Source organism: Rutidosis leptorrhynchoides, chromosome 4 (assembly GCF_046630445.1).
Source record: "Rutidosis leptorrhynchoides isolate AG116_Rl617_1_P2 chromosome 4, CSIRO_AGI_Rlap_v1, whole genome shotgun sequence".
NCBI classification, from domain to species: domain Eukaryota; kingdom Viridiplantae; phylum Streptophyta; class Magnoliopsida; order Asterales; family Asteraceae; genus Rutidosis; species Rutidosis leptorrhynchoides.
In genome coordinates this window covers 431202000-431227527 of record NC_092336.1, presented here as the reverse complement: position 1 = coordinate 431227527, position 25528 = coordinate 431202000, and the positions used below count along the sequence as shown (strand labels likewise).

At 32.8% G+C, this 25528-nt stretch overlaps 1 protein-coding gene and 1 non-coding gene across 2 annotated transcripts; one reads left to right on the top strand and one right to left on the bottom strand.

The window, feature by feature from the left end:
- The first annotated feature begins 23322 nt into the window (after positions 1-23322).
- On the top strand, positions 23323-23997 carry LOC139844288 (protein SMALL AUXIN UP-REGULATED RNA 12-like). Its single transcript, XM_071834502.1, has one exon. The coding sequence runs from the start codon at positions 23471-23473 to the stop codon at positions 23864-23866; it is 396 nt and encodes a 131-aa protein (XP_071690603.1). The 5' UTR covers positions 23323-23470; the 3' UTR covers positions 23867-23997.
- A 1034-nt stretch (positions 23998-25031) lies between these two features.
- TRNAL-UAG (transfer RNA leucine (anticodon UAG)) lies at positions 25032-25111 on the bottom strand. Its single transcript has one exon. It is a non-coding gene; the product is annotated as a tRNA-Leu (tRNA).
- Positions 25112-25528: the final 417 nt, after the last annotated feature.

The window sequence follows — 25528 nt, the reverse complement described above, 5'->3', positions numbered from 1 at the left end:
TTAATGAGATACTTGATGATCATTATATCATGTTAAACATATATATTTATTCATTTATATATCATCATGTCATATACAACTTATAGCGTTCGTGAATCATTGGTCAAACTGGGTAATCAGACGTTTACAAAATTTCCGTTTCAATTAACCAAGTCTTAACAAGTTTGATTGCTTAACATGTTGGAAACATTTAATCATGTAAATATAGTTTTCATTAAATATATAATCATAGAAAGGTTCAGAAAAGTTCGGGTCACTACATATTTCGTGTCAAAACAAATTTTCTATTTTAACGAAAATACAAAAAGATCCATCCGAAGAAAATATTGCTTCAAATAATATCAAATCTAAGTCTTGGATTTTTGATTGTGGGGCAACGGATACTATGGCATTTGACGAAAAAGACATTATTTTTAAAACGAAACCTAGAAAAAATAAAATTGAAACCGCTAACGGGGAAATTGTTCAAGTTAAAAGTGGCGGTACTATTGAAATTTCACCAACTATTAAATTACCTAATTGTCTATATATTCCAGCTTTATCTCATAAGCTGTTATCGGTAAGTCATGTTACAAAATAATTAAACTGTAAAGTCCTGATGTATCCGACTTTCTGCATCTTGTAGGACATTCGGACAGGACTGTTGATTGGACGTGGCACTGAAAAGGGAGGGTTATACTATGCTGACGAAGTTTCTCAACAAGGTACCGTGTCACTTGCTCACGGAACACCTACAAGGGAAGCTTGGTTATGGCATAGAAGATTAGGTCACCCGTCAGCCGGATATTTACATGCTTTATTTCCTAGTTTGTTTCCGTCAAATGTTGTTTTAAATTATGAAACTTGTATTTTGGCTAAAAGCCACCGTATTACTTTTAAACCTAGTGATATTAGGAAAGATGTACATTTTGCTCTAATTCATTCTAATGTGTGGGGACCAGCTCCGGTCATTGGGGGAAAGAATTTGAGATATTTTGTCCTATTTATTGATGACCATACAAGAATGACATGGATTTATTTCTTAACACATAAATCAGAAGTATTTGAAAATTTTTCTCACTTTTATAAAATGGTAAAAACTCAATTTAATAAAAATATACAAGTTTTACGATCTGATAACGGAGGTGAATTTGCCAATACTTCCATGAAATCTTTTTGTGAACAAAATGAGATTATTCACCAAACATCCTGTGCTCATACTCCCGAACAAAATGGAGTAGCTGAACGAAAAAACAGACTTCTCTTAGAAATGACACGAGCCTTATTAATTGAATCTAAAGTTCCAAAAAGTTTTTGGCCCGGAGCTCTTGCTTCCGCTACTTACCTTATTAACCGACTGCCTACTAAGGTTTTGGGAACAAAAACCCCTAGAGATACTTTATCTCAATTTCACACTCTTTCAACCTCACTAAATATTGAACCACGAATATTTGGGTGCTCTGTCTTTGTTCACATCCCAAACGTTGAACGCACCAAACTTGATCCGTGTGCTGAAAAATGTGTTATGGTGGGTTATGGCATAAATCAAAAGGGGTATCGATGTTATAGTCCTAGAAAGCGCCATATCTTCACCCCAATGAACTACGACTTTATAGAAACTGAATACTTTTATATTACCCAACTCACGAGTGAGGGGGAGAAAGAGGATAATGACACTCTCAGTTGGATAAACTGGATACCTAAATCTGACAATATCCAAACATCAACACCAAATCCCAATCCCGTACCAAACCCTGATCCCGTACCAAACCCTGATCCTGAATCACCAAATCCGAGTCCCGAATCGCCAACCATTGATCAAAATGAAACTTCCTCGAGTAATGAACAAGGAGAACAAAACAGTTCAACTTCTGCTGAAAACACAGAAAGATATGTTTTACCACAAAAAACCAACAGAGGAGTACCACCCAAGAGATATTCTCCAGAAAAAGAAGCTCAAAAATCAAGGTATCATATAGCTAATATTGCACAAGGAATCTTATCCAGTGAAGCACAAAAATTCAACTCTGCTTTATACTATGAAAAAATTCCAACAAATGTTAACCAAACCATGAAATCTGAGAAATGGAAGAAGGCCATGGAAAAAGAAATGGAAGCACTCAAGAAAAGTAACACTTGGGAAAAATGTGTCATCCCTCAAGGAAAAAAACTAGTAGGGAATCGATGGGTGTTTACAATAAAATACAAACCAGATGGTACCATTGAAAGATACAAAGCCCGACTTGTTGCTAAGGGATATACTCAAACATATGGGATCGATTATTCCCAGACCTTCTCACCAGTTTCAAATATTGATACCATCAGGGTCCTGTTCTCAATTGCTGCAAATGATGATTGGCCACTTCATCAATTTGATGTGAAAAATGTCTTTCTACATGGTGAACTAAAAGAAGAAGTCTATATGGAAGCTCCTCCAGGGTTCTCCGACAACTTCAAAAATGGGGAAGCTTGTCGACTTAAGAAATCTTTATATGGGTTAAAACAATCCCCACGGGCTTGGTTTGGGAGATTCACACTATTTATGAAAAAAATATGATTTTAAACAAAGCAACTCGGATCATACACTCTTTTTTAAATGAAAGGAAAACTTAATTACATGCTTAATCATTTATGTTGATGATATGATTATTACATGAAATGATAAAAAGGAGATTTCTAACTTTAAGTGAAACTTATTTAAGGAATTTGGAATGAAAGATTTAGGCAACCTCAAATATTTCTTGGGGATTGAAGTATTAAGATCCCAACAGGGAATATTTATCTGTCAAAAGAAATACGTTCTTGATTTTCTTGCAGAAACAGGTATGATTGATTGCAAACCTGCGGGTACCCCTATGATTCCGAATCAAAAGCTGTATATGGAAGATGAAGAGGATTTTATTGATAAAGGGCAATATCAAAGGATGGTGGGAAAACTCATCTACCTCGCACATACTCGACCAGATATATCACATGCAGTAGGAGTTGTGAGTCAGTTCATGCATCAACCTCAGGTTCATCATATGGAAGCCGTAATAAGAATCATCATATACTTAAAGAAAACAGCCGATCATGGAGTTGTATTTAAAGGAAATGGTCACGTAAAGACTCAGATATACACCGATGCAAGTTGGGCTGGAGACAAATGAGATAGAAAATCTACATCCGGTTTCTTCACACTCGTCGGAGGTAATCTAGTGGTATGGAGAAGTAAGAAACAAAAGGTTGTGTCACTGATAATGCTAAAAACGAATATATATTTCATAGCATTATTCCTCAAGAAAGACAAGCTTTTAGTTACAATTGTTCTATTTACAAGTGATATTCGTTTAAATAATAAAAGGTGAAGACAAAAGACTGATTCGACGAATTGAAGACGCAAACGACCAAAAAGCTCAAAAGTACAAAAGACAATCAAAGAGGTTCCAATTATTGATAAGAAACGTCTCGAAATTGCAAGAGTACAAGATTCAAAACGCAAAGTACAAAATATTAAATTGTACGCAAGGACGTTCGAAAATTCGGAACCGGGACCAGAGTCAACTCTCAACGCTCGACGCAACGGACTAAAAATTACAAGTCAACTATGCACATAAATATAATATAATATTTGAATAATTCTTATAATTATTTATATATTATAATAAATAATAAAAACCGTCGGCAAGAAAGACTCCAAACTGGACTGAGCTGTAATTTCATTCTCCGCGACTCGCGGAGTTTGAAGGCCAAAAATGCCGCGAGTCGCGGAGCCCCAAGTTTTGAAAGTCCCTATAAAGCCAACCGAATTCTGAGCATTTATCATCATATATCATTCTCTCTATCTATATACGTAAAATATATATATATATAATTTATATTTTAATTTTTATTTTAATTTTAATCCTAATAATAAGGGTTTGTTAGCGAATATTGTAAGGGTGTAAGTCGAAATTCTGTCCGTGTAACGCTACGCTATTTTTAATCATTGTAAGTTATGTTCAACCTTTTTATATTAATGTCTCGTAGCTAAGTTATTATTATGCTTATTTAATCCGAAGTAATCATGATGTTGGGCTAATTACTAAAATTGGGTAATTGGGCTTTGTACCATAATTTGGGTTGGGATAAAAGAACGACACTTGTGGAAATTAGACTATGGGTTATTAATGGGTTTTATATTAACTAAACAATACCTTGTTAATTTAATATACAAACTTATAATTCGACGTATTTATATATTACCATATACACTCGATCGGACACGATGGGCGGGGTATTTATATGTACGAATAATCGTTCATTTAACCGGACACGAGAATGGATTAATAGCCACTAGAATAACTAAAACAGGGGTGAAATTATGTACAAGGACACTTGGTATAATTGATAACAAAATATTAAAACCTTGGGTTACACTCAGTCAACATCCTGGTATAATTATTAAACAAAGTATTAAAATCTTGTTACAGTTTAAGTCCCCAATTAGTTGGAATCTTTAACTTCGGGTATAAGGATAATTTGACGAGGACACTCGCACTTTATATTTATGACTGATGGACTGTTATGGACAAAAACCAGACGGACATATTAAATAATCCAGGATAAAGGACAATTAACCCATGGGCATAAAACTAAGATCAACACGTCAAACATCATGATTACGAAAGTTTAAATAAGCATAATTCTTTTATTTCATATTTAATTTCCTTTATTTTATATTTAATTGCACTTCTAATTATCGCATTTTTATTGTTATTGTATTTATTTGCACTTTTAATTATTATACTTTTTAATTATCGCAAGTTTATTTTATCGCATTTTTATTAATCGAAATTTCATTATTGTTATTTACTTTACGCTTTAAATTAAGTCTTGTATTTATTATTTTACATTTGGTTTTAACTGCAACTAAAGTTTTAAAATCGACAAACCGGTCATTAAACGGTAAAAACCCCCCTTTATAATAATAATATTACTTATATATATATTTGTATTTTTATAAAAGTAAACTAATATAGTGTTAAGCTTTGTTTAAAGATTTTCCCTGTGGAACGAACCGGACTTACTAAAAACTACACTACTGTACGATTAGGTACACTGCCTATAAGTGTTGTAGCAAGGTTTAAGTATATCCATTCTATAAATAAATAAATATCTTGTGTAAAATTGTATCGTATTTAATAGTATTTTCTTGTAAAATTTAATAGTATTTTATATACACCTCGCGAAACATCAAGTATTTTTGGCGCCGCTGCCGGGGAACTACTCTTAAAAGCCGGAAGCGCAACGCTAATATAAAAAAAAAAAAAAAATTTAGTTTACTTTTATTAAAATTCATTTTTTATAAAAATACGTTTTAAATATTCAAAAATATAAAAAGAAAAACAAAAATATGGGTATTTTTAAGATTTTGATAAATATTTAAGTTTTATAAAGTTTCTTTAGTTTGTAAAAATATAAGTTTTATTTAATTTATTTTATAAATATATTTTATAAACATAAAAAACCGAAAAAAATATATATATATATCTAGCTTTAAGATTTTTATTTATAAAATTATAAAGTAGTCTATTTTTTTTATTCTAGTTTTGTTTTAAATATAAGTTTTTATTATACACATATATTTTTTTTATATAAACAGAAAAATATAAAAACAGAAAATAAAAAAATAAAAAAAAACGCGTCGAATTTTAAACCTGTCAGTTGAAATTTGGAACCCCGCGAGTCGCGGGGTTTGATGCTTTGAATACCGCAAGTCGCGGAGATAACCTGACACGCCGACAGAACCCTAATCAGGCATTAATTACGAATAATTATTATAATTATTAATATAAAACCCTAATTAGGTTTTAATTAAATAATTATTTTAGTTTTTATTAATATTTTGTTTAATTAGTTTAATTAATTTGTAAAATTTGTAGTTTTAATAAATAAATAATATAAAAATAATATTTTTATAAAAATTGTACTTTTTACAACTTTTTGTATATTTTTATATTTTGTCCCTTTTCAATCGTTTTAACGTAATATTTGTATTTTTAGCTCATATTTAGTTTTAAACTTGGTTTTTGCCATAGTTATTTTTACTTCTAGATTTTTAGGCTTTGCCGTAAAATCCCTTAAGTGCTTTTTATTTAGACTAAGATTTAGGTGCTTTAGAATTTTGCGACGCCTTTTTAAGTTTTAGTTTCTTTTTAAGTTATTTCCATTTGGGATATAGTTTTTCCTGTAAGCTTTAATATTTTTAGACACCTTTTACTATGTACCAATTATCATTCCAATTAGTTATCTCAATTTGCGATTATAATTTTAAGTTAGTTGTAGTAATAAGGTTAGGTTAGTCAAGTATTTTTAATTTTTATAAGTTTCTTTTATTTTTCCTTCACCTTTTATTTTTCAACCATTTTTCTTTTTCGACCTTTTTCGACGAATTCTTTTTCTTTCTTATTTCTCGCTATTCTAGTTTTAGGACATAGATTTTTATTCTACTTCTTATCTAAATTTCTTAAAATTACGAAAATTTATTTTAAGTGGTTAAATTGATAGACATCAAAATTTTCTGGTTCGTAGTAATAGTTGGATTTGTACGTGGACCGGGTTATTGGAGCCAAACAGTCCTCAATTATATTGAGACCAAACGAATCCTGCCCCTCTGCTGCATCTTTTGGCTATTCGAAACGTGGGCAAAATCAGAAAAGTCTATTGATTGGATAACTTATTATAATTTTTCTTTCCTTTTAAAAACTAATAGGATATTCAGTGAATGCACCGAGCAAGACGTTCACCACCTTTTGTACGTTCACCACCTGTAACTAGATCAAGACATTTAGCAAATATTACTGCCGTTGATTTTTCTTTAGAATCGTCATCCAGTCGACCAAGTACTCCAGTTCAAATTTCCAATAATCCATTTTTTGAACCCGACCTCACAATTGAGAATCCGGAGAATATTCAGGAACGGTTCGTAGATCCTGAACCACTAAACTTTCCCCCGGAACCACCAATCATTCAAACAGAGATTGTTGAGGAACGAACCATTAAATCAGAATCCTCTAGTGATTCCGATTCAACAAATTCAATTATGGAGAATCTGGAACCTTTAAGTATGGAAGACCGAATGAGAGCTAAACGCACTGGCCAAGGTCACGCAATTACTCATCCAGACATTAATGCGCCAGATTATGAAATCAAAGGACAAATTCTACACATGGTGACTAATCAATGCCAATTTAGTGGTGCGCCGAAGGAAGATCCAAATGAACATTTACGTACCTTTAATAGGATCTGCAAACTATTTAAAATCCGAGAAGTGGAGGATGAACAGATATATCTCATGTTATTTCCCTGGACTTTAAAGGGAGAAACCAAATATTGGTTGGAATCATTACCTGAAGGGGCGATCGATACCTGGGACGTTTTAGTTGACAAATTTCTTAAACAATTCTTTCCGGCATCTAAAGCCGTAAGACTTCAAGCAGAAATTGTTACGTTTACACAGAAGCCAAATGAAACTCTATATGAGGCGTGGACAAGATATGGAAAGTTATTAAGAGGATGTCCGCAACATGGTTTAGACACCTGTCAAATAGTACAAATATTCTACCAAGGATGCGACATCACTACAAGAAAAGACATAGATATAGCAGTTGGTGGTTCTATTATGAAGAAAACCGAAACTGATGCTTACAAAATTATTGATAACACTGCTTCCCACTCACATGAGTGGCACCAAGAAAAAGATATCGTTAGATCATCTAAAGCAGCTAGAGCCGATTCTAGCCATGACTTAGATTCCATTTCCGCAAAGATAGATGCTGTCGAGAGACGAATGGAAAAGATGACTAAAGATATTCACTCAATACGAATTAGTTGTGAGCAGTGTGGAGGACCACATTTGACAAAAGATTGTCTCAGTATTGAATAAACAATGGAACAAAGAGAGAATATTTCATACATAAACCAAAGGCCTGGATATAATTATCAGAATAATTATCAACCGCCAAGACCGATTTACAATCAAAACCAGAATTATAACAGAAATATTCCATACAACAACCAACAAGGTTCTAGCAATCAACAAGTATCCAATAATACTTACAACCAGCAAAGACCTAATTTTCAAAACAAACCACCACAACAAACCGATGATAAAAAGCCGAATTTAGAAGATATGATGACGAAGCTAGTTGAAACTCAAACGCAGTTTTTCACATCTCAGAAACAAACTAATGAACAAAATGCTCAAGCATTTAGAAATCAACAAGCTTCTATTCAAAATCTAGAATAAGAAGTAAGTAACCTAGCAAGGTTAATAGGTGAAAGAAAACCGGAAAGTCTACCTAGTGATACAAATGCTAACCCCCGGAATGAAACAGCTAAAGCTATTACCACAAGAAGTGGTACAACACTTAAACCACCGGAAATACCTGTAACTTCTGATGAAACTATTCCTACTCCACAAGAACCACAACCTGATCAAGATAAGGAAAAAGAACCGGTAGTTGAAAAGGTTAATGAAGATAACACAGTTAAGGCTAATCCTTATGTTAAACCATACCAACTACCACTTCCTTACCCGAGTAAAATGAAGAAAGAGAAACTTGAAGCCGAGCAATCCAAATTCTTGGATATGTTTAAACAGATAAATGTAAATCTTCCTTTCATTGATGTGATTTCAGGAATGCCTAGATATGCTAAATTCTTGAAAGATCTAATCTCAAATAGAAAGAAAATGGAAGAACTCTCGGCTGTTACCATGAATGCTAATTGTTCAGCAGTGCTGTTGAATAAGATACCAGAAAAACTATCTGATCCAGGAAGTTTCACAATTCCATGTTTTCTGGGTAGTCTTAGTTCAATAGAAGCATTGGCAGACTTAGGTGCTAGTATAAATCTAATGTCGTATTCACTATACGCTAAACTAGACCTTGGAGAATTGAAACCAACCAGAATAAGCATACAACTAGCCGATAGATCAATAAAATATCCTAGAGGGATAATGGAGAACATGCTAGTTAAAGTTGGTACTTTAGTATTTCCAGTAGATTTTGTTGTTTTGGACATGGAAGAAGATTCTCAAGTTCCTCTTATATTAGGAAGACCATTCTTAAACACGGCTAAAGCAATGATAGACGTGTTCGGTAAGAAACTGACCCTAAGTATAGAGGATGAGAGTGTTACCTTTTCAGTTGATAGAGCAATGCAACAACCACAATCTGCAGATGATACATGTTATTATATTCAAACTATAGATGCACATGCAGAATTATTAGAAGAATTTCCAGAATTACAAGGAACAGGAGAATGTTCTTTAGGAGAAGGTAATGAACCAATTGATGAAGCTGAAATATTAGCTACACTTATAGCTAATGGATATGAACCAACAACAGAAGAAATTCAAATGCTAAAAGAAGAAGACAGATATCGATATAAATCATCGATAGAAGAACCACCGAAATTAGAGTTAAAGCCACTTCCAAACCATTTGGAATACGCTTATTTACATGGTAAATCTGAATTACCTGTAATAATATCGTCTTCTCTTACTGAAAATGAGAAATCACAACTCATTTCTGTGTTGAAATCTCATAAACCAGCCATTGCATGGAAGATTCATGATATTAAAGGAATAAGTCCTTCGTATTGCACACATAAAATCCTTATGGAAGAAGGTCATAAAACGTATGTGCAACGCCAACGAAGACTAAATCCTAATATGCAAGATGTAGTAAAAAAAGAGATTATTAAACTGCTAGATGCAGGTTTAATTTATCCAATTTCTGATAGTCCATGGGTAAGCCCAGTTCAATGCGTGCCTAAGAAGGGTGGCATGACTGTCATTACAAATGAGAAAAATGAGCTTATTCCTACTAGGACTGTAACAGGATGGCGTGTATGTATTGATTATAGAAAATTAAATGACGCCACCAGAAAAGATCACTTTCCCTTACCTTTCATAGATCAAATGTTGGAAAGATTAGCCGGAAATAGTTACTATTGTTTTCTAGATGGATTTTCCGGATATTTTCAAATTCCAATAGCACCCGAGGACCAAGAGAAAACCACATTCACGTGCCCTTATGGTACTTTTGCTTACAAACGCATGTCATTTGGACTTTGCAATGCCCCAGCAACCTTCCAAAGGTGCATGATGGCGATTTTTCACGACATGATAGAAGAATGCATGGAAGTTTTCATGGATGACTTTTCGGTCTTCGGTGATACATTTGAATCATGTCTAGTTAATCTGGAATGAATGCTAATTAGATACGAACAATCAAATCTAGTACTTAATTGGGAGAAATGCCATTTCATGGTTAAAGAAGGCATCGTTCTTGGACATAAAATTTCAAAAGAAGGAATTGAAGTGGATAGAGCTAAAGTAGATGTAATTGCTAAACTTCCACATCCCACCAATGTTAGAGGAGTTAGGAGTTTTCTAGGGCATGCCGGTTTTTACCGACGTTTCATAAAAGATTTTTCTAAAATTGCCACTCCTATGAATAAACTCCTAGAAAAGGATGCTCCATTCATCTTTTCAGATGAGTGTATCAAATCTTTTAATATTCTTAAAGAAAAACTCACTAATGCACCGATCATGATAACACCAAATTGGAATCTACCATTTGAACTAATGTGCGATGCAAGTGATTTTGCAATGGGAGCCGTTTTAGGACAAAGGATTGAAAAACGATTTCAACCTATATATTATGCTAGTAAGACGTTACAAGGAGCACAAACGAACTATACAACTACTGAAAAAGAACTCCTTGCTATTGTCTTTGCTTTTGACAAATTTCGATCATATCTCATTCTAGCAAAAACGGTGGTCTATACCGACAATTCTGCTCTTAGATACCTATTTTCAAAAAAAGATGCTAAACCAAGATTAATCCGTTGGATCTTACTCTTACAAGAGTTTGACATTGAAATCCGAGATAAAAGAGGAGCAGAAAATCTCGCCGCTGATCATCTTTCTCGTCTTGAAAATCCCGAATTAGAAGTTCTAAATGAATCGGCCATACAAGACAACTTTCCTGATGAATATCTATTGAAGATAGATTATAATGAAATTCCATGGTTTGCAGACTATGCAAACTATTTAGTATGTGGATTCCTTGAAAAAGGATTATCGTACCAAAGACGAAAGAAATTCTTCAGTGATATAAAACACTATTTTTGGGAAGATCCACATCTGTTTAAAAGTTGTCCCGATGGAATAATACGCCGATGTGTATTTGGAGATGAAGCTAGTAAAATATTAAACCATTGTCACACAGGACCAACAGGAGGGCATTATGGGCCTCAACTAACAGCAAGAAAAGTTTATGATGCTGGATTCTATTGGCCTACAATTTACAAAGACGCACACCTTCTTTGCAAATCCTGTGATGCTTGTCAAAGGGCCGGAAAAATAAGTCAACGTGATGAAATACCACAAAATGTCATCCAAGTATGTGAAGTATTTGACATTTGGGGTATTGACTTTATGGGTCCATTTCCAAAATCTCATAATAATCTATATATACTCGTAGCCATTGATTATGTATCTAAATGGGCGGAAGCACAAGCTCTCCCAACTAACGATGCACGAGTTGTAGTCAACTTTTTAAAACGTCTTTTTGCAAGGTTTGGAACACCGAAAGCTTTAATAAGTGATCGGGGTACTCATTTCTGTAATAATCAACTTGAGAAAGTTCTTAAAAGATATGGAGTAACTCATAAAATCTCCACCGCATATCATCCACAAACAAGTGGACAAGTTGAAAATACCAACCGAGCTTTAAAACGTATTCTAGAGAAAACCGTAGGATCAAATCCGAAGGAATGGTCCATTAAATTGGAGGATGCACTCTGGGCTTTTAGAACAGCCTACAAAACTCCAATTGGAACCACACCTTTTAGACTTGTTTATGGAAAAGCATGTCATCTTCCAGTAGAAATTGAACACAAAGCATTTTGGGCTTTGAAGACATGTAATCTTGATTTACATGAAGCTGGACGTCTACGATTAAGTCAACTAAACGAATTAGAAGAATTACGACATGAAGCATACGAAAATTCATTAATCTATAAGGAAAGAACGAAGAAATGGCATGATAAAAGAATCAGAAGTTCAAAAGAATTTAAAGAAGGAGACAGAGTTCTTCTTTTCAATTCACGATTCAAGCTATTTCCTGGAAAATTGAAATCAAGATGGTCTGGACCATTCATAGTCAAAAGAGTTTTTCCATACGGAACGATAGAATTATTAAATTCAAATGGGATTGAATTTAAAGTTAATGGTCACAGAGTTAAACATTACATACATGGTCCGATGGAAGTTGACAACGAAGTTAATCACAATTTCGACACCACAGCTAACTAAGTGTGGGGAGAATCAAGTCTTTAAAGGATAATATGTATTTCTGTTAGAGTTAGATTGTCTATTTTCGTGTAGTTCTCGAAAATGGAACCCGAATGGTCTTTCCCTAGCAGACCCTAAAGAACTAGTCTTCTCCCCCCATTCTGAATTTTTATTTTTTTAGGTTTTTACAAAATGAAGACTGCCTGTGAACTAAACCATGGTCTAATGCTACACGCTTTGATCACTAAACGTAATAATGACATACTACCGAGTGAACTAGTATCAGTAATCAGAGAAAGAATGGACGGAGTTAGAAAAGAATCCAGATGCGAAGATAATAAGTTACAATTTGGTAAAGGAAAATCAAAATCCGCAGCGAAAAGAAGAGCACGACACCTAGAAAGATGTCACAAATGCAGAAAATGGTCACATGGAGGTAAATGTTCAAATAATCAAACCTATTCAAACACCGAATTTGTTACTTTATGCAGAGACGGACCATTCATATGTTTAGAAGAAAAGACACTGAATGCTCGAGGTTACGCCTATGTAGCTATGGAAAACCAATTAAACCGACTATCTTATGAATGGGATAGATCATATAACTAAGAAATCTATTTCACAGGTAAGTCTGTACAGTTTTTATTTATTATTTTTTTATTTTATTTTTAACCTTTTGATAATAAACGCTAATTTGTTCGCTAAAAAGTATTAAATTGGTATTGAATAAAATTAGGTTTGGCGACCGAAATTATTGATATCATTCAAAAATTTATTACATCACTGCGAAATTTAACATTTATTCTTAAGGTATAAATATCTTTAATCAATCAACCCAAAATATTTCAAAAATTCGTCATGAGTTAAATTAGGTATTGGAACCGAAATTACTTTACCGAAAAGAGGGACGCATATTTTTGATAATATTTGATTGATTAAAGTGGGATAAAAAGCCAAAAAGATTTTTAATTTTATTTTTTACCATGTTTTTAAAATTAATATATAAATCTTAAATTAATATTGTAAACTTTGTAAAAACAATATATTTAAAATTGTAAATATTTGAAAAATTAATATAAGTTTGGTGTGAATTTATAATATGAATTTTTAAATTAAGATTGGTGTGAATTTTTTATTTTTAAAATATGAATTTTTAATTTTATGAATTTTAAATTTTAAGTTTGGTGTGAATTTTTAATATTAATTTTGAATTTCATATTTAAGTTGTGTGAATTTAAAAACAAAAATTTACTTTATCTCATTAAGTTAAAAATATGATTTTTAAAATTCGTCGTAAGTTGAAGACTAGGTCTTTGAACCGAAATTACTTTACCCGAGGGAGGGACGAGAACTTTTATTATCATTATTTTTAATCTTATTGAATTAAAGTATGCCAAAAGCATTAAAAAAAACCCCAAAAATCTTAGCTTTTAAAACAATCGCTACAAAAAGACAAATTTTAAAATTTTGTCGAAGGACGGACTAGGACATCGATCCGAAACGACCTCGTCCTAAATAACAAGGGAAACAAAATTTTAAAATTAATTACTTAATTGTTTTATAAGTTAAAGATTATAAATGTATACCATGGTGCGACAGTTTTGAAGAGGCGAAATAAATGGATATAAGTCGGGGGGATTATTAGTAGAAGAACCAGAACCCCGCGATACTATAGGTTTAAATGTATACCACGGTGCGAAAGTTTTGAAGAGGCGAAATAACGCCGCAGTACAATACCATGGTAGACATCCACAGGTTGAGAGAAACCAACAGCAAGGTAATGTAGGAGGGGGAAATGAGATGCAAGAAATGCAAAGGTTTATAGCTTCTCAGGAGTATGAAAATGCTAGACAGAGAGCATTTGAAGATTGGCAAGTTCATCAGAACCAAATCATAGCTCATTGCCAACATATAGGTAGAAACTATATTCCTACACCAAAACCCATCTTCCCTCCCTGGTCTATAGAGATGCAACCACCGTATCCTACGTATAACCCTGCCGAAGCATTCTATAGCACCTATGGTTATGCCTGGAACCCCTATTGGTACCAGTATCATCCCTAGTCTACTTAGTTTTTTTTTTATTTTGTAATTTGTAATGATTGATACGTTTAATACTTATGTTAATATTGTAATAGTTTTTATAATTTTCTAACTTTTATTCTTAGATTTTAATAATTTTTGAATGTGGGGTAATATACCAAACTTCAAAAATATGTATATATGTTTGCAGTTTATCTTATGTACACAACAGGGTAAAACAACGCATTTTCAAAGACTGGCATTAAGTTCAGCAAAAGCAACTAATTTTGACGACAAGATGCAAAATATATGTGAAATAACAACAAGATGGAATGAACAAATGATGTGCACCATTTATCATTCAGCAAACAAACGCCAATATATTTGGAAACTTTGGTAAAAATTTAATCATTTTCACACAAATCACCCTCAATAATTTACATTGTTACTGATTTCTTGCAAATGAAGGCATTGCAAGATCTTAAGTGTGGGAAGGGGTTAAATTCTTTCGGATTTTAAAATTTTTACTTTATACACTTGGTTACCATTAAAAATACTAGTAAAGCAGTAGTTGTATTAGAATCTAGTGCTCTCTGATAATAAAGAACAGCCCTAGTCTTATATACTGACTACCCAATTCTAGTAAATTTTTTTAAAATAAACTCAAAATCATGTTTATACATATTTATGAACGATAAAACTAGGTTTTAACACCGAAATTATTGTAACCTCAGAAACGACATAAATTGAGAAACAAACCAAAATGTTAAAATTCATTTAAAATGGAATAGAGGACGATAAAAAGGAAAATAAAAGCCAAGTGTGGGAAAATTTACCAAGTTATTCAAAACATATATCACATATTTCTGTAACAAATAACTGAAAATACTTTTGCTTTGGACTAAACTAAACTGTTTTACCTGATGAAAGAAAAGAAGAGATGGATCTACACGATGAATCAATTCCATCATTAAAAGGAAGTAAAGTCTTCCGAAAAAGAAACGCGCTTCTAGATTTAGGTCAAGAAGTTGTCGTCCAGACCAGCTGTAGGTTGACGAAAAATCTAGAAAAGTCATCACTAAAATCAGCAGGAAATCCACGGACCTCAGCATTAAACAGGGTCGCCAAGTGGTCAGATTTATCCTAACCATGAGAAGGATTTATCTCGTAAAATGGGGGGGCACCATGCAAATTAGCTGGATAAGACTAATGAATCAGATCCCCAGAAAGGATAATCTCTTTAAAAGATCAAAAATCAGCTTTTAAGACTGATATTACTCAATCCTAGAGATTGACCTTAAAGATTGAGAATTCAAACTCATGGAATTCAATGAAATCTAAACTCGAGCTTGAACGAGAAAATATTTTGATCAAAATTACAAACCGATTTGTTTTCTGAAAACCCTATTTTCAATACGTTCATTACCATTGAACGTAAAATCCTAGGAATTCACCTGAAATTCATTAGGTCACCTGAACCAAATCGGGTGTCAACCATTGATCAAAATGAAACTTCCTCGAGTAATGAACAAGGAGAACAAAACAGTTCAACTTCCGCTGAAAACACAGAAAGATATGTTTTACCACAAAAAACCAACAGAGGAGTACCACCCAAGAGATATTCTCCAGAAAAAGAAGCTCAAAAATCAAGGTATCATATAGCTAATATTGCACAAGGAATCTTATCCAGTGAAGCACAAAAATTCAACTCTGCTTTATACTATGAAAAAATTCCAACAAATGTTGACCAAACCATGAAATCTGAGAAATGGAAGAAGGCCATGGAAAAAGAAATGGAAGCACTCAAGAAAAGTAACACTTGGGAAAAATGTGTCATCCCTCAAGGAAAAAAACTAGTAGGGAATCGATGGGTGTTTACAATAAAATACAAACCAGATGGTACCATTGAAAGATACAAAGCCCGACTTGTTGCTAAGGGATATACTCAAACATATGGGATCGATTATTCCCAGACCTTCTCACCAGTTGCAAATATTGATACCATCAGGGTCCTGTTCTCAGTTGCTGCAAATGATGATTGGCCACTTCATCAATTTGATGTGAAAAATGTCTTTCTACATGGTGAACTAAAAGAAGAAGTCTATATGGAAGCTCCTCCAGGGTTCTCCGACAACTTCAAAAATGGGGAAGCTTGTCGACTTAAGAAATCTTTATATGGGTTAAAACAATCCCCACGAGCTTGGTTTGGGAGATTCACACTATTTATGAAAAAAAATATGATTTTAAACAAAGCAACTCGGATCATACACTCTTTTTTAAACGAAAGGAAAACTTAATTACATGCTTAATCATTTATGTTGATGATATGATTATTACATGAAATGATAAAAAGGAGATTTCTAACTTTAAGTGAAACTTATTTAAGGAATTTGGAATGAAAGATTTAGGCAACCTCAAATATTTCTTGGAGATTGAAGTATTAAGATCCCAACAGGGAATATTTATCTGTCAAAAGAAATACGTTCTTGATTTTCTTGCAGAAACAGGTATGATTGATTGCAAACCTGCGGGTACCCCTATGATTCCGAATCAAAAGCTGTATATGGAAGATGAAGAGGATCTTATTGATAAAGGGCAATATCAAAGGATGGTGGGAAAACTCATCTACCTCGCACATACTCAACCAGATATAGCACATACAGTAGGAGTTGTGAGTCAGTTCATGCATCAACCTCAGGTTCATCATATGGAAGCCGTAATAAGAATCATCATATACTTAAAGAAAACAGCCGATCATGGAGTTGTATTTAAAGGAAATGGTCACCTAAAGACTCAGATATACACCGATGCAAGTTGGGCTGGAGAAAAATGAGATAGAAAATCTACATCCGGTTTCTTCACACTCGTCGGAGGTAATCTAGTGGTATGGAGAAGTAAGAAACAAAAGGTTGTGTCACTGATAATGCTAAAAACGAACATATATTTCATAGCATTATTCCTCAAGAAAGACAAGCTTTTAGTTGCAATTGTTCTATTTACAAGTGATATTCGTTTAAATAATAAAAGGTGAAGACAAAAGACTGATTCGACGAATTGAAGACGCAAACGACCAAAAAGCTCAAAAGTACAAAAGACAATCAAAGAGGTTCCAATTATTGATAAGAAACGTCTCGAAATTACAAGAGTACAAGATTCAAAACGCAAAGTACAAAATATTAAATTGTACGCAAGGACGTTCGAAAATCCGGAACCGGGACCAGAGTCAACTCTCAACGCTCGACGCAACGGACTAAAAATTACAAGTCAACTATGCACATAAATATAATATAATATTTAAATAATTCTTATAATTATTTATATATTATAATAAATAATAAAAACCGTCGGCAAGAAAGACTCCAAACTGGACTGAGCTGTAATTTCATTCTCCGCGACTCGCGGAGTTTGAAGGCCAAAAATGCCGCGAGTCGCGGAGCCCCAAGTTTTGAAAGTCCCTATAAAGCCAACCGAATTCTGAGCATTTATCATCATATATCATTCTCTCTATCTATATACGTAAAATATATATATATAATTTATATTTTAATTTTAATTTTAATTTTAATTTTAATCCTAACTAATAATAAGGGTTTGTTAGCGAATATTGTAAGGGTGTAAGTCGAAATTCTGTCCGTGAAACGCTACGCTATTTTTAATCATTGTAAGTTATGTTCAACCTTTTTATATTAATGTCTCGTAGCTAAGTTATTATTATGCTTATTTAATCCGAAGTAATCATGATGTTGGGCTAATTACTAAAATTGGGTAATTGGGCTTTGTACCATAATTTGGGTTTGGATAAAAGAACGACACTTGTGGAAATTAGACTATGGGTTATTAATGGGTTTTATATTAACTAAACAATACCTTGTTAATTTAATATACAAACTTATAATTCGACGTATTTATATATTACCATATACACTCGATCGGACACGATGGGCGGGGTATTTATATGTACGAATAATCGTTCATTTAACCGGACACGGGAATGGATTAATAGCCACTAGAATAATTAAAACAGGGGTGAAATTATGTACAACGACACTTGGTATAATTGATAACAAAATATTAAAACCTTGGGTTACACTCAGTCGACATCCTGGTATAATTATTAAACAAAGTATTAAAATCTTGTTACAGTTTAAGTCCCCAATTAGTTGGAATATTTAACTTCGGGTATAAGGATAATTTGACGAGGACACTCGCACTTTATATTTATGACTGATGGACTGTTATGGACAAAAACCAGACGGACATATTAAATAATCCAGGACAAAGGACAATTAACCCATGGGCATAAAACTAAAATCAACACGTCAAACATCATGATTACGGAAGTTTAAATAAGCATAATTCTTTTATTTCATATTTAATTTCCTTTATTTTATATTTAATTGCACTTCTAATTATCGCATTTTTATTGTTATTGTATTTATTTGCACTTTTAATTATTATACTTTTTAATTATCGCAAGTTTATTTTATCGCATTTTTATTAATCGAAATTTCATTATTGTTATTTACTTTACGCTTTAAATTAAGTCTTGTATTTATTATTTTACATTTGGTTTTAACTGCAACTAAAGTTTTAAAATCGACAAACCGGTCATTAAACGGTAAAAACCCCCCTTTATAATAATAATATTACTTATATATATATTTGTATTTTTATAAAAGTAAACTAATATAGCGTTAAGCTTTGTTTAAAGATTTTCCCTGTGGAACGAACCGGACTTACTAAAAACTACACTACTGTACGATTAGGTACACTGCCTATAAGTGTTGTAGCAAGGTTTAAGTATATCCATTCTATAAATAAATAAATATCTTGTGTAAAATTGTATCGTATTTAATAGTATTTTCTTGTAAAATTTAATAGTATTTTATATACACCTCGCGAAACATCAGTCACTTTCAAGTGTCGAGTCAGAATTTAGAGGTATAGCAAAAGGAATAGTCGAAGCCCTATGGGTAAAAAAAACTGCTGACAGGGATTGGTTTCCCAACAAAAGAAGCAATTCAAATCTTCTGCGATAATGAAGCAGCAATCGCCATCTTAGAAAATCCTGTTCAACATGATCGTACCAAACATGTTGAAATCGATCGACATTTTATTAGAGAAAAGCTAGATGACGAAATCATTTCACTTCCATCAATTAGATCAGAAGATCAGTTAGCCGACATACTTACTAAATCCATCAACGACAGACTCTTAAGTGAAGTTCTCCACAAGTTGAACATTGGAAATCCCACTATTCAATTTGGGGGGAAGTGTTAGAATACAAGAACAAAAACAAAGAAGTCAAGTTACCTATTTTGGTAATTTGACTTTTAGGGATCAGAAAACTATGTTCATCATTTCCCGTTATGGAGGCATGTCACATGGTCAGCTAGATTCCAACAAAACGGGTCAAATAACAGCAAAGTCAGAATAGTTTCCTCAGTTGTATTTGGGGGTTCTAAAAGTAAATTGAATCCTTCCCAATGTAGAATTAGCTGTTATCTTATTTGTGTATAAAACACCACTAGCTTGTAAACATGTAATCCAATTCAATTTGTATAAAAAACCATATTGTTCAATACAAAGATTAGATTGTCTTTTCACTATTATCAAATTGTCTTTTAAACATGAAGAACTGGATTGCTAGCTCAACGCCACGTCATATGACATGTGATGTGTTAACTATCAAATGGTTTGTATAACTAGCCATTTGTAATATTGTTCCCCCGTCCGTGAAAAAGCAACAAATCCAAGAGTGAAATTTGTGGATCAAATGAGCATTTGTTATCACTCTCTGTTAAAAGGAGCACACTTTTGAATTGGGGTGCGACAAGTAATTCTTATTTAATTTAATCATTATGATCTTATCTATTGTTAGTAGTAGTATATAAAGCTGTACTTATAGTACAACACTAAAGTGAATATTTATTTAGAAAGTGGAAGTTCGGTACGGGTTTGTACATCTTTCGTTTCCGTATCATACGTGTAAAAGATAGTGCGTCTGTGAAAGGCCAAAACAAGCACAAAATGTTACGTATTTAATTTTGCAACTACCCTCTTCATGACATTTGTAAAATTATGGTTCTCTGAATCCTAGAATTTACGGTTATCCCAAAAGATCGTCATTTCAGCTAACATATTGGTGACAATCATATATCAAGATGCTATAGATACCCGTTACACATTCCTAAATCTTTGATCGTAAAGTTAGGTTTGGCCACTTAACATAACTAGACCAACCTAGACTATTTTGGTTGTAGTGTGAAGCAAAATTAAACAAGAAACTAGTGTGTGGAGCATGGTCACGTTTGGTTATTACACACTAATTACCTATGCTAATGATGAATAATACCAAATAACCAGTGCATAATGACATATAAAGGTATGCGTTAACATTCTCCCACATTTAAAGCGGGAGAAGCACAAACGCTTAAACTGGATCTGAACACATTTAACATAGATATAAAAAGTATTTTTTTTTCTCTCAATTGTTGCTCGAAGTTGAACTGATATTGTGTATTGCTTGACTGTATGTTCTTTTTCCGTAACGTGTTTTTTTTCTTTACATCGTGGCTTGCTTTGCCTAAGGATTTAGCAGAACTTGGGCAGACAACTTTTTTTGGGCAATAACAATCATCTTCAACGCTGCAAAAAAAAAAAAAAAAAAAAAAAAAGATTTAACAAAAAAAAAATCGGGGTTTTTTTTTTTATTATATATGAAATATAAAAATACGATGATTGGCGTTTTGATTTTAAAAAACACTAATGATATAACATTCTTGGGCGAATGTAGAGGATGTGACACGACTATTTATGTAAATTATATAAAAAATAGTGATTTTATGGTCTGAGCCATTAAAATATTTAAAATTAGTTCATTTAAGACCCCCTCGATTTTGATCCGCCTCCGCCATTAAAACTTATAAATGACAGAAGAAGAAACCATTAAAACTTATAAATGACAGAAGAAGAAAACATAATTGATGAAAAACGTTATGGGCTATATTATATATAAGCTACTAACAGAGGATTAGTAAGAAGATAACAGTTGACACAGTAAAGCGACTTAGAACTGACCATGACTCCATGAGCTTGTATCTATTTTAACCATTTTGGTGTTTTAAATGAACTGATACGTATATAAAATAGTAAAACAGTTGACAAATACTATACAAAAAGGTTTTTTTAAATTCTTAAAGTTGGATCCATATAAGTAGACTTTTTTTAGAAAGTGAAAGGTATGACTCAGTTTAAGCCAAATGGGACGAGCACCATGAAAAGCTCTCAATAAAAAATAAACAAAAGTGATGATCCTACCATTTGTTTCCACTAACACTATATGTGATTCACAAAAGCCATTTTAAGATTAGATAGCTATGAGTCAATCCTTAACTCATTTTCAAAGACCCCTCCTAAACCACAATCTTTGAACTACATCAATCCATTGACTCCAGACACATAGCCAAATCTACTTTACAGCCTAAATCTATATAAATGGAGTATCAAGTGATCAATTACTCGATGGCCCACCGATACTAACTTAATCAAGTAATGTTAATAGTCAAACAAGTCTAACATCAGTTTTGTGGAAAAAGGATAAACAAGTAACGGATAAGGGTTTTTCTGTTCAGAATATTCTAGGAGTAACTTAATTTTTACTCTCATGTACAAGGCATAACCGAATTAATTCATGACTGTTTCTGACCGTTTCACTGGCCGCCCAAGATATGCTTCTAGTGATGATCGAACCTCAATCACTAGGCTATCCTATAATAATTTACATGTTGGCAAAAAGACTGCTTCTAAAAGTGAACATCCCTATTTTTTCTAACTTTTTACCTGTTGTTTTAAGACATTTCAAGGATGTATATTTCAAGAATTGCTATAAAAGAAGAAGCCAATTTACAAAGTTAGACCCACACAAGTTGGAAGTGGATAGATAGAAGAAAAGTATCGAGGGCATGGCTTAAGATTCTTGGACAAAGTGCAATTTCACACACTTTTAATTCTTACATGTTACTACCACTTAAAGATATCCTAAAATAATATGCATACATGTGAATGTCTGTTAGAAAATAACTTATTTGTGAAACAAGAGTCCTCTTGTAATCATATATGACTGAAATATAATAATCTCAATACCCCCATGAATGCATATTCAAAGTACAGTATTGCAACATAAGATCATAACCACATAAACTTCCAACTCTATCACCCTTTCACATATCCCCATTGAGCTACCCATTTCCCTCTCTCTCTAAATACACATTTATATTTATATATTCTATATTAAAATTAGAAGTGTTACTAAAAGCCATGAACATGTCATTGTTCACAGTAACTCCAACTTCATAGGTAATTTGGTAATTTGCAAAAAGAAAAAAATTCATTATATTCGTACAACTTTTTTTCATTTCCTTTGTCCCCCTTCCTTTTTCATTCCTTTATTTTTAAAGGTTCAACCAATCGACCTTTAACCGTGTTTTTTAAAAAACCGACCGTTAACTGATCAAAATCGCTCTCTAAACCCAAAATCCTAAACCCTAAACTCTAAACCGTTCGTGTTAAAATATTCAATCTAAACCCTAATGTCTGAACCCTAAACCTTAATTTCTAAACCCAAAACCCTAATTTCTAAACCCTAATAGGTAAACCCTAATTTTTAACCCCTAATATCTAATCCCTTAAAAAATACTCAGAATCAAAACATTCGATGCATTGAATGTTTTCATTTTTTTCTTCGAGCGTTTTACCGTCAAAATAATAACATTCATCACAAAGTGTCTTTTTTAAATGTTCATATTTTCATGTGATCTTGATACCTGAAAAAAAAATTCGAAAAAAACGAAAAAAAGTTACTTCCCCCTTCACCCAAAAAAGTGCTTCTTTCTTGATTAAATATATATATATATATATATATATATATATATATATATATATATATATATATATATATATATATATAGGATCACATTAAATGTGCCAATAAGCTCTGAGATATTCAATCACAAAACACTAGCTATATATGATCACTCCTACCTCCAAACTAACAATACAAGATCTCACTCTACTTCACACACAGAACTATATACACACATATCTACTATATATATATATACACCTTCATACATAACTAAGATGACGAATGGGATGGCTATGAAATCATGGGTTAAAAAGTGGAAGAAGATGAATGATGGAGGAATTGTACCTTCATCTGCAAGTTGTGATAAGTGTTGTCAATGGGCATTCAATTGGCCATCATCATGCATGCACGAAGATGACGAAGCTTCGATCCCACGAGATGTCCCGAAAGGTCATACGGTAGTTTATGTAGGGAAAAATCAGAGGAGGTTTGTGATCAAGGTGAAATTACTAAAACACCCTTTGTTCAGCGCATTGTTGGATCAAGCTCGAGAAGAATACGACTTCACTAATGATTCCAGACTCAGCATTCCATGTGACGAAGAGGTTTTTCTCAGCGTAGTTCGGTGTGCCACGTCACCTCATGATCGAAGAATTCCTCTGTGCATTTGACTTTTCATAAGTCAAACGGATTGTTCCTGCAATATTATTATATATATTTATATTTATATTTATGTAAAGAGATAACTTAATATTGTATGCGATTAGCTATAACTATGATCGAGCTCTATTATGAGAAATGAAGGCTGTTTTTTTACGGATGAGGATCAAATATGAACATCGTGCGCAATAATTTCTTAACAATAAACATATCACGTTTTCCCTCTTCAGGTTATCCGATGAGGGTAAGTATTTTTACTCACTTGTACGGGTAACCCATAAGAGATATTACACAATTCAAACCAACACATGCATTAATAAATAGGTTAAATTGACGCCTTTAGTTGCAGCATTCAGCATTTAGTATCTAGTGGCAAGATATGTATGAAAATAAGGACGCGACAACGATGTATAGTGCGAAACGTATGGATAAGAAACAGCCAAAACAAATAAAAATTCACCTCTCACATATCAGATAAAGATAATGACATTCTTCCAGAATAATCAAATGCAGCCCTATGCACCTAAGCCAAGTAAATATAGTTTACATGAAAAGATTTTTTTTTTTTTTTTTTTTTTTGAACGGCTAGATGCCTAAAAGTTTACATGAAAAGATGCCTAAAAGCAATTTTTCATTTCTAAGGGGTTTTTATTTTTTTCCTTTCTATAGCCAACATAAAATGGTGACTGAAATAAACTAAACTTTGAGACAGACGATATAAATATTATCGAATCAAGATAAACTGTTATACGGACAAGCTTCGACCGTTGTCATCTGCATGTGGTTCAAGTTACAGATATGAAAAGAGATTTGTGTGCACATAGAGAGTGACATAATATGAGAAGCAGAGTAATAAGTTTATCAAAGATGTAGCATCAGGTGTAATGTAATAGCATCGGGTGTAGGAGCTGTCAGTAATTGAAGTTGTAAGTTTATCAAAGATGTATGATTAAAAACAAACTCGGTAAAAATTAATTAGGTAAAATGCTCAAGCCATCTTCAGCATAAGAAACATTATAGTCCTTCTCTCAAAATAAGAAAAAGATGGCATAACTTTAATTGTAATAACAGGAGACATATCTAAAATATATGGATGTTATACCGCTATATATAAAAGGAGAAAAAAATGAGTAATATACACAATTAACAATTTATAGATGGTCTTAAAAATTAATTTGACAGCTGTGGGATTTGAACCCACGCCCTTTCGGACCAGAGCCTAAATCTGGCGCCTTAGACCACTCGGCCAAACTGTCTTGTTTAATCTTAATTCAATTACACTTAATAGTACGGACAGCATAATTTATCCGCTATAAATATGCAACCCAACAAATTATACAAGTATATATATACTATTATCTCAAGTTAATTCATTGGTCAAGTTGACCAAAGTAGATTAGGCAAACTATTTCCATATCCTTGAATATTTTTAGAAACTCAAAGAAACGTAATGAACCCTTTGTCAAAGTCAAATACCATTAATTGTTTCGAGTGCTTATATATAAATAAAAAATAGAAAATTGCATAAAGCTAAAATACCGTTATATTGTGTATTGTGGATACACCAATTAACATCCTCTTAGATACCATATTCAATCACTTTTTGACAGATGCAGTAGGCTTCATGTTGATAATAGATTATAGATACTTATATTCAGCCTGTACATTAGTGG